This window comes from Alosa sapidissima, chromosome 4 (genome assembly GCF_018492685.1).
Source record: "Alosa sapidissima isolate fAloSap1 chromosome 4, fAloSap1.pri, whole genome shotgun sequence".
NCBI lineage: Eukaryota > Metazoa > Chordata > Actinopteri > Clupeiformes > Clupeidae > Alosa > Alosa sapidissima.
Window position 1 is genome coordinate 29996762 of NC_055960.1, and position 11367 is coordinate 30008128.

The 11367-nt window shown below is 41.1% G+C and overlaps 1 protein-coding gene across 1 annotated transcript; it reads right to left on the reverse strand.

Moving 5' to 3' along the window:
• Positions 1–238: 238 nt before the first annotated feature.
• Positions 239–11130, reverse strand: LOC121707547 (nucleolar protein 12-like). The gene is made up of 5 exons (XM_042090199.1): positions 11054–11130; positions 10569–10662; positions 10265–10397; positions 2873–3032; positions 239–363 (listed from the first exon to the last, which is right to left on the reverse strand). The coding sequence occupies exons 1-5, from the start codon at positions 11064–11066 to the stop codon at positions 239–241; spliced, it is 525 nt and encodes a 174-aa protein (XP_041946133.1). The 5' UTR covers positions 11067–11130.
• Between the last annotated feature and the right edge of the window lie 237 nt (positions 11131–11367).

Genomic DNA, 11367 nt, shown 5'->3' on the forward strand with positions numbered 1-11367 from the left:
ATAAATACCAATTTATAAATACCAATCCAAAACCAGACCCATTTGTAATTCACCAGAAATTAATATTAGTCACTTCCAGGGGACTATGGCTGTAAGGTCCAACCAAACAGCAGAATAAGTAGCCAAATTTTCCGCATTTAAATAATGCTCATTTAATAAATCCAACAAAATCAACATCAACACTGACAACAACAACAACTGGTTACAAAGAACACTAACTAAATTTAATTTAATTAAATCATTTTGACACTCTGGCTGCCCTCAGTCCTCCCCTATCCCTTGCCCCAGTAAACCATTTGCTCAATGCCCATTCAGCCTCCTGCTGGTTGGTAGTACTGGTCAGGGGGTTCTTCTTGAGGGCCTCTGTAAAACAAAATTGTATTTAAGATCAAATGCTAGCACTGTTTTTTTTTTGTCACAAACATTATCAGACAGGAAATCAACATACTCAAATATACATTCCATGTTTCGTTCCATACGTTCCATTTTTTTGAGGTTACATTTAAAAAAGCAACAAGCCCATCAAATTGAATTAGATCAATTTAGATCAGGGGTGTCAAACATAAGGCCCGGGGGCCAGATCAGGCCCGCCAGCAGGTTTCATACAGCCCCCAAGATGTTTTGGGTGGGAAGGGAAAATTAGAAAGAAAAGATATTCACATGCAGCTATTTTCAAAATTATGTGATAAATTGATTAAACCTAGCACTACAAACCATCCTCAGGAAGGAAAAGGCCAAGAAACTAACATGGAAGTATGGTGTTTCAAGAGAGAAAGAGCAGGATATGATGTCAGTAGATGATTTGTACTTGTTTGCTCATAACTGGGTATAGTAAAAGAGTATATCATCAAACAACAATCTGATACCTATGCAAAGAAAAGAAAATGACCATGACAGCCCCCACGAGGTCTAATTCCAACAACAACTAGATACTTTCTACTAACTACTAATTGCAAAATGATTTAGTCCATGAGCCAGTTGGGCAAAATCTAGTGCTGCCGCGTTTAGTCAAAGTCAATATTTTGTGGTCATTGAGTTTAATCAACATGCCATCGTTACTTCTGAAGTTTGTTTTGTGTCTATGACAACCATTGCGTAGCCTGATCTTAGTACCATAGGATTAAATTAAAAGTAATTAAAATAGGAATGGAACTGGTCAAGGGTGACTAGGTAACTGAGTCCAAGTTCAATGATAAACGGTGCAATTCGGTGCGAGGTGACTTCAAAACCTCACAGGACTAAGGCTTGATAATCTATCTATCTATAAAGCAAGAAATGTCAGTCTGCCTGTCTGTGTGTGTTTCTCGTATATCTCTCTGACCATTCGTCAGACTGAGCTAAGATTTTGGACCTGGCTTGCATGAGGGTGTGCATCTTTGATTTTTTTGGACCAAAGGTATGAAAAGTATAGACTTCCCATACTCAAGTAAAAGTATTAGATACTTGTACAGAAAGGCTGGTAAAAGTATAAGTACTTATTCAGCTGCTTTACTTTGTTACTTTTACTTTAGTAAAGTGGAAATACCAAAGTAGTAAGCTACTGCAAAGAAAATGGTTACATTATAAGACTTTCTCACTGGATCGATAGCCTGCTTTGTCAGTTGAAGTTGGAAAAACATTTTCCACTCAGCCTATTGTGCCATTTGTTTCTCTGCAAGTTCATCCTTCTTGACTAATAGATCACCTGACTTTCAGGGGAAGTGGTGTAAGGAATAAATTGTCGTGGTCCTTAAGAAAAAGAAAATCTGTTTTTGAAAATGATTTCTCTTTATCTCACAAGAAATGTGGCAGGTCTAATTGAGACTTCATGTTTCCCAAATTTCTCCTTGGAGAAATAATGAAAACTGAGATCTTTTCACAATAACATGTCTGTAAAATCACCCTTCAAAAATGCTATATTACTCAAAGTATAAAAGTAGAAAGTAGGGTAAGTCAGAGACTATATAACTTTTACTTGAGTGAAGCAACTGAATTAGTACTTGCACTTTTCAGAGTATTTTCTGTACAAGTATTCATACTAGTTTAGTAGTTTTAGAGTTTAGCAAGTGTGTACTTTTAACACCTCTGGAAATTTCTGATGGGCCACCAGTTTGCCCGAGGTGTTTGCCACACCCTTCAACAGCTGTTTTTAAGCATTGGCGCAAACAGAAATATTTTTCCAAATAAGGGGACATATCTGCTTTCCAGAATACCCTGCTACATAAAGATGTGATCTAATAATTCTGCTACCACATGATCTTGCCCAGAAGAAGACAATAGCCTTCTTGTCATCGTTCTTCTTGTTATTTTTGTGTCTTGTCTCAGACAAATCACTAACAGGGTTTGCAAAATATGATATTCACTGTCATAACATACATTATGTATGTTAGCTGCCGCACTGCTTCAGCTATTGGATAAATGCACTTTACATTCCTGGCCACCATCTATTAGAGGTGTGAATCCTCACTGGTCTCACAATTTGATTATGATTATCCAGTCAACATTTTGATTTGATTCAATATCCCTACCCAAACTTTGAAAGTCCATTAATGGATTGTTGACTATCTTTCCTGTAGGCTATATTATCAATTCACCCCCCCCCCCCCCCCACCAACTGCCTTTCATTCACACTGCTACTCTATAACTATTGATTGAAACCTTTATTTTAATTCTCGGAAAGTAGATTGAGGGCAGTCCTCTTTTACGATGCAGCCGAGATACAATAAAATAAATTTAAAAACATTACTAACCACATAGTTCAACTATATCTATTGTTGTAGAATTCTGTGATCTTCTTACCTTTTTGGGGGGCTTTCCAAAAACATTTTCCAATCAACAAATATGTGGAACCAAGAGGACCATACTTTACAGCAACATCTGCTAATTTACTTACCATGAACGACTTTGAAAAGATGCAAGTCTTTAAACTTGTTCTTCCCATGCTTTCCAGTCAAATTGTATGTCAGTGCGAGCTCATTTGAGAACATGAATCTCATCATGCGCCTCGTTGCCTCGTCGACCGACGTCCCCCCGATGTCTGCGACCATGTGAACCTAAGAACAGCAGACAAAAAAAGGGAAAATAGATACATTTTGTAGCCTGTGTGGCAAAACCCTTGGAAGAATGTCCTTTTTCTTGAGGATATGGCCCATAGAAGATGCTTAGTTTTCACTGAAAGTAATATTTTTTACCATTTTCATTAATTTGACATTTATGACATTGCTGGATAAAAACATGCCTTTCCTTTCCTTAGTTACGGTTGCCATGAGTAAACAACACTACTACTACTACTACTACTACTAGTCAGGGTTGTGCACAATTTGAATTGCAATTCTGCTTCCTGTTTGCTACCACAATTGCAATGCAAGTGAAATTCAAGAATTGAATTGGAATTTAAGAGCCAGTTTGCAATCAATCCAGTTTGCAATCAGTCAATTTGCAGACAGGTAAACAGATAAAAGCATACAAGAAATTAAGACATCAACAATGAACAATACACATAAGACACAGAGAGAAAATTAAGCAAGGATATTGCCCTGGGTAAAAAGGATTTTGGTCCTATTGCATCTATAAAAAGGGACGTGTGGTGGCAGGGTGTGTGGTGGTGAGCAGGTTGATTTCCTTCTAAGGTCAATGACCATATCCTTTTGTGTGTCGAGTGCATGGCTTAAAGAAGCAGCGTGAATTAGTGCGCTGTATGAGAACAGTAAATTAATGTGTGCAATTTTAACAAACAGTATACAAACTATACAACACTGAAGTGCAAAAGAAAGTGCAAAACAACATTTTCAAAATGTTCAATGGTGATCACAGTCACTGCTTATGGCAGAGCTGGCAGCATCACTACAGGCATCCTCCTTGGTTTTAAAAAGAACAATTCAAGGGGCCTTTGATAATTGCACTCTTTAACAAGTGCGGACCATTTAAGCTTTCATGCATGCTGTCAGACTGTTGCCCTGCAGCCTGTTCCGCAAGTCTGTCTTGATCTATACACGCAGAGTGAATGAAGTGTAGATTATTTTATACTTTTGTGTAAGATTTACAATTTTGAATTAGAATGTTTGGCGAACGATGGTAGATAGCGCGATGACATTCAACCACCAGATGCCGCTGAGCGGACGGATCACACGATTAGGCCTACGCGTAAATCCTCACATTATGGCCGGAATAATAATTGCCTACAAGGAGCCTATGACTATCAGTCCACAAGCACTAAAAAACATTGTTTCGATTTAACTCGATGAAATTAAAGAGCTCTTCTTAATAGTTTAGGCTATATTGTTGGTTGGTTTAGCCGACTGTTGCCAATGAAAAGTCGTTGTCCAGGTCTCAACACGTCGCTCTCAAGCTACTCCCTACGGGATTTGGGACATGTTTGATTTGTATCGCGCAGTAGCTTTGACAATTGTGATGATATTGTAGCGCAGAGGCTATTTGCCCCCGTGTTGGGCTTTCCCCTGTGTTCCCCTGTGTCTTCTGTTTTCCCGGTGTGTGCCTGTGTGTGTATGTGAGTTCTGATGTGTTTTGATTGGGGGGAGGTGTCCAGGAGGGAATATTTAGGGGTTCAGATAGGTTACCGATTGATAAGGGGAGGGAATAGAATAGGGGGTTCTAAGACGTCTAGGAAGTTTAGTCAGAGTAGAAGTGGATTACGTGCGAGTGAGTTGTGTTGTGTTGTTGGCCGATGAGTGTGAATGACGAGTGATTGAGACCGTGATTTATCAGCGATCAGTTTGTTGTTTTGTAGTGGACACCTCCTGTTGCCCGTGCACTAGCCTGTACATCTATACAAAATAAACTACTGGAGTTTTGAAACGATATTTCAGTCTCCTAACTTCTCATCGGTTATCAATATGTTATCTTCAACCTTACTGTTAGTAATCTGCTATTTGCTATTCTTCCACTAACTCTTACATTTGTATCGCAAAGCTGGCATCGGTCATTTACATCCATCTTGTTCGCTCTGGTGGGGAATGGTTGTTGTAGCGCACACAATTTCTGAGCGTTGTAATGTAGCTTACTTCACGATCGAGCTGGCGCATAACATACGTCACGGCCAAACGTTAGCGATTGGGTGAAATCAGATCCAATCGTTTCAAACTTCTACAGAGTCCACGCATCCAGCTTGCAAACATTCGTCAATAGTTGAGATCCCAGACCCTTGTAGAAGCGAAGCGTACCAAGGGTATGGCAAATGGCCAGGCTAAAAAGGCCCCAACTGTAGCCAGTTTTAAATCTAGACTTAAGACCAAACTGTTCTCAGATGCTTTCTGCTAACTGCGCCGAGTTACAAATTCTGAATCTGCCTTGATAATTATTCTACCTTGACTTTTATTACTTTTTTACTACTTTTTAAATGATTTTACCTTGTGTTTTATGTTTTCTTTTTATTATGATCTTTACCTTTTAAACTATTCTTTGTCTATATTGCCCTTCTATGCTTTTATTTGTTATTATTGTTTGGTTTTGTTGGACCAAACAATAATAACAAATAAAAGCATAGAAGGGCAATATAGACAAAGAATAGTTTAAAAGGTAAAGATCATAATAGATGGAGCAGTTTTCTTCGGCACAGGTATGATGGTGGCAGCTTTGAAACATGATGGGCAAGCCATCGTCCCATCATGTTTCAAAGCTGCCACCATCATACCTGTGCCGAAGAAAACTGCTCCATCCTGCTTCAATGACTACCGCCCTGTGGCACTGACACCCATCATCATGAAGTGCTTCGAGCGGCTTGTCATGTCACATATCAAAGCCATTCTCCCCCCCACCCTGGACCCCTTCCAGTTTGCATACCGAGCCAAGCGGTCTACAGAGGATGCAATCTGCTCTGCCCTCCACCCAGCCCTCACCCACCTGGAAAAAAGAGACTCATATGTGAGATTGCTGTTTATAGACTTCAGTTCTGCATTCAACACCATAATACCACAACAACTCATCTGCAAACTTGACAAACTGGGACTCAGTACCTACCTCTGCAACTGGCTACTGGACTTCCTCTGTCAGAGGCCCCAAGTAGTACGTGTTGGCAACAATACCTCAAGCAGCATCACACTGAGCACAGGGGCCCCCCAAGGCTGCGTGCTCAGTCCGCTGCTCTTCACCCTGCTGACGCATGACTGCACTGCAACCTACAGCAACAATCACATAGTGAAATTTGCTGACGACACAACTCTGGTGGGTCTCATCACTAAGGGCGACGAGACTCAATACAGGTTGGAGGTCGACCATCTGACCACGTGGTGCAGGGACAACAACCTCCTGCTGAACGTCAGCAAGACCAAAGAGATTGTTGTTGACTTCCGGAGAGGTCATACCCAACACCTGCCACTGACCATCGACGGTGCTGTGGTGGAGAGAGCGAGCAGCACCAAATTCCTGGGGGTGCACATCAGTGAAGACCTCTCCTGGACCACCAACACTGCATCACTGGCGAAGAGAGCTCAGCGCCGCCTGTACTTCCTGCGGAAACTCAGGCGAGCAAGTGCTCCACCAGCCATCATGACCACATTCTACCGAGGCACCATTGAGAGCATCCTCTCCAGCTGTATCGCTGTGTGGGGTGGAAGCTGCACTGAATACAACAGGAAAGCCCTGCAGCGCATAGTGAACACAGCTGGAAGGATTATTGGTGCTTCACTCCCCTCCCTGAAGGACATTTACACCACCCACCTCACCCGCAAGGCGACCAAAATTATGAGTGATGCAAGTCACCCACACCCAATCTGTTTGATCTACTGCCCTCTGGGAAGAGGTACAGAAGCCTGCGCTCCCGCACTACCAGACTCACCAACAGCTTCATACACCAAGCTGTAAGGATGCTGAACTCTCTCCCTCCTCTCCCCCCTCCACCCTCAGCTACATAACATCCTGGACATTGGACCCAAAATGGCCGCCTGCACTACTCCACTTGCACACTTGCACACTTTACAACTTGGTGTTGTTGTCCTGAAAACACAACACTTCTGCTGCTCTTACATAACTTGCACCACTATCCCACTTTCTTTCTTACTTAGGTCAAACAGAACTACCCAAGCCTTTTATTGGCCTGACTTTGCACTAGTATTTTATTGACTGTCTATGCACAATTTCAACCAAATTTTGCTGCTCTTATTTTTTCATTATTATATGTGCCCTCTTATTTACTTATTTACTTACTTTTTTGTTTACTTGAATGTTATGTTTGTCTGTGGACCTAAATTGGCAAAATATGTCTTGTCTTCACTGTGGGATAGTGAGAAACGTAATTTCGATCTCTTTGTATGTCTGGAACATGTGAAGAAATTGACAATAAAGCTGACTTTGACTTTGACTTTGACTTTATGTAAAGCACATTGAATGACCTCTGTGTATGAAATGCGCTATATAAATAAACTTGACTTGATGACGTAGTTAAGGTGGCAGGCATGTGTTGCTAAGATGGCCGCTGCAAAGTGCTGCGGGAAACCCTGCATTCTCAAATCAGACTGGCCATTTGACCCCTTTATCAATTGTAGTGCAATATAAAAATGCTTCTTTTCTTATTGTGTAACTGCTTTTCTCTGAGATATAAAAAATGAAACTTACCACAGCAGACATCAGGTTGGCATCGGCCAACTTCGCCTCCAATTGCTGCACATCTTCTTGATCCTTCAGTGGGAATTCAACACCTTCTGGTGGTTCTGGCTGGGATCCTTTATCCTTTTTTAAAAGACTTTGCAGCATTTGACTGTGGACCCTCTGGGTGTCCTTTATTTCCTCCATCATGCTGAGGATTTTGGTATAAATTGGGTGGCTTGTGGCCTCCACGTGGGTGGCTTGAGTTAGGCCTACTCTTCTCTGCAGCTGGGGGCTACTCATCGGTGAAGGCCTTCCAATCACTGACAGCTATACTGCAAATACTGCTTACCTGGATTGGCTGAGCGGGATGACACACACACACACACACAACAAGACTTGTTACCCTTTCACATTACTTGGGCACTACCCGGAAATGTACCTGGTCAAGTACATGTATATTTTATTTACTATGGAGGTTATTAACCTCTTCTTTTTAGCATATGTAATTAAAGGATAATTCCGGTATTTAGCACTTTGAGTCCATTTTCTGGTTTGTTTTGTATGAACTAGAGTGGACACCGAAATTTTGACGATGGGTGCTGTCTCGACTTTCTGACTCGTTTTGAATCACTTTTGACTGTTTCAGAGTGGCTGCCTATGGGCATGTACAAACATGTCCTAAAAACAACCCTTAACGTTTGTTTTCAAAACTGTGCAACTCACCGAGTGGTTAGTGATCATCACTGCTCTGTAAACATACATATCAGTATAGATGAATACGATGAAATCAGTAGCTACATGTATATATAATGTATTATATAACAATGTATTATATAACAATGTTTTAGCGTTCAGTTTATGCATTCTGGAATGTCATAATACCACTTTCCATGCCAAATACAGGTTCTTTTCCTCTATTAAAGGGGAAATCCAGCCATCGGTTTCATTAGGGTCACCCCGTGTTGGGGGAGGCAAAAAAACAGACAAAAATTGATTTGACCAAGCCGGAGATCAGCCCTGGCTGCCAGCGATTTGAAATTAGCTATAACGTTAGATGTGGGGGCAAGCTATTTATCCGCGTTTGGGGCCTCTAAACACACTCAGAAAACCATTCCAAGACCTATGGAGCACGAGTTGCTTCCTTACGAGACACCATCGTGCTCGTTTAACTCAAATAGTGTTAGGAAACATTATAAACTTTGTGTTTTTGCGTGGAGTCACTCACCTCAGATTACCAGTTGACATCCAGCACATTGCAGAGCCGATGTGCTCTCAGCCACAGAAACAAAAACGCTTTCCTTGGTGTTTTGATTTTTTTGCAAAAGCAGCGAGCATTGCAGTTCTGTCCATAGTTATGACTATGTCACTACATAGTAAGATTCCTTGTCTAGCCTATGTGACAGCTGAACCTGCTACAAATATTGTGCAGTCTGAGTACAGTTGTGTTGGTAGTGACGAGCGTCTGCAGACCACTGGAAGTCTCTCATCAGAGTGAGATCGAAGAAGAGTTTTTGAAAGAGGAAGACGCCTGTGTGTATATATCACTGGGGAAATGGTTTGTTTTTGTTGATTTCCCAATTTTGAAAACCGAATGAGAAAATACAATGGGTTGAGCTTTCACCGGCTACCATTGAAGGAATTGGATACATTGCATGGTTGCATGTTGCTGTTGATGTAACTGTAGGCTGCTGATTATCTGTAAGCAATCATTGCTATGTTGTTAAAGTCATAAATATGGGCATCGCAGCTTCATGGAGATATTATAAACATGACGACTGCACTGCTCGATTGTTTCTTTTTGCAAACAAACCAAAACACCAAGGTAGGACTGGGCGATATGGCTGAAAACTATATCACGATATAAGTGTTTCATATTTGTTGATATCGATTAGGGATGCACGATGATATTGGCCTGACATCGGTATCTGCAGATAAAAGCTTCATAACTTAATTATCGGCATCTGCCGATATTGACATTTCTGCCGATGTGCCTGGCCGATAAGGTGACCTGTTAATTAAGTGCACGCAAAGCAAATGTTTACGTTACTATGAGCGCCAACAACATACTTCAACATGGCTGTGTGGCAGTTATTCCCTAATTCCGGAAACATAACAAAATTGCTATTTGCAGGACTTGTAAAGTACCAGTGATGCGAGGAGGGGTAAAACGATACTCTTTTAAGGTTACCAATTTAATTACACATCTTAAGAGCCATCATCCTGAACTCAAAGCACTAAGCCAGAAAAAAATGGCACCAGCTAAAACCGTGACGAAGCTTCTGCACTATATATGATAATGTATCATTATATAACAATGTTTTAGCGTTTTCAGTTTATGCATTCTGGAATGTCATAATACCACTTTCCATGCCAAATATAGGTTATTTTCCGCTAATAAAGGGGAAATCCGGCCATCGGTTTCCTTAGGGTCACCCTGTGTTGGGGGAAGCAAAAAAAATAAAGTAGATAAAGTCTACGCTTTACAACCAAGAGCTACCAGCCTCTTTTGCTGGAGCATGGTGGTGTCTTGTAAGGAAGCAACTTGTGTTCCATAGGTCTTGGAATGGTTTTGGTACTTTGGTAAAGATCCCTAGTAGGCCACCGCAAACACAAAATGCCAGCCAGCTGTGCCTACATAGTTTGTTGGCGTACTCGCTACTAACATGACGACAACAATGACTCATCTACATTTATGAAAACAGTGTAAATAATGTTGAAGCTACAGTTTTCAAAATGTGCAAACCCTGATATCTGGAGGCGACGGAGGGACCTCATCAGAGTCCTCTTCATCTCCTCTTTCCTCCTCATTCTCTTCTTCTCCTTCTTCCTCCTCTTCCTCTTCTGTCTCCTGCTCTTGCTGGAGTTTTTCACTCTGCCTAAAAAGGTGAACACACACTTAAATGTTAGGTCATACCAAACAAGGATCCTCAACCAAGGATCCCCCAAGATAGATGAGAAAGAAGGGTGATGGAACAAAGTGGAGGTATGTCAGGGGTAGATAGGAGGAATAATCAAGGGAATTTCTTCATTCAGCCACATATACATACCTTCTTCTTTTTGGGGGGATTTGACCGCTTTTGTCATTGATGTCCGAACTATATTCAGCTTCTTTGAGCATCTCTCTTGCTTCTTTATAAGTGTCTGTAAAATACACTGAAACATGACAGCATTGTGGCCTACAAACCTACATCATAGTCCTAAATCTAACACCCTAAACCCTGACAAAGGAACAGTTTATATAGCTTAATGTTAGGAATGGGGCTGCAACATTTGGTCAGGGATTTGTATATGAGCTGGCTGCTTTAAAATGGGTGACAGGCAAGACAGGTTGAAACATCCAAACTGAAATAGTGCAATGATATGTTTATTCTAGCTTTCAGTCATAAACCCTCATCAGGGATTGGGCTTAATGGGAAATCATTTAAAATAGGTAATTGTAACACTCAACATGTCCCATGCTAAACATTGAGAAACACTGTTTTATGGAAAGTAGTACGGTAGCAGTAAGTGTAACAAAAAGAACAGAGGTTACCTGCATATCCCATTATCCGTCTTATTTTACATAACAACCAGTTTTTAGTTGGTTTGGAATGATCCTTCACAGCCTTAGTAACATTCGTTGAATTGGGTGGCCAGTAGCATATTCCTTTATTTTGTCCATCCAACCACCCTCGAGAAATTATGTCCACTGTTTTACGGCCATCCTTGAGAATCTCATCAAATTCAACTACTGCAAAAGACATCCTGCAAAATGTTTAAGTTCATGAGCTGTGTAGCAGTGACAGAGCAACTACACATGTGTTCCGCAGAGGCAGCAAAATCATTGGTTTTGTACAGTCTTTTACG

Excerpts from the sequence above, each read along its gene's own strand:
- LOC121707547 (XM_042090199.1), bottom strand. Across the intron at positions 3,033-10,264 it reads CGTCGCCTCCAGATATCAGG|GTTCACATGGTCGCAGACAT; the intron begins GTTTGCACATTT and ends TGCTGTTCTTAG. Across the intron at positions 364-2,872 it reads TCTTTTCAAAGTCGTTCATG|AGGCCCTCAAGAAGAACCCC; the intron begins GTAAGTAAATTA and ends TTTGTTTTACAG.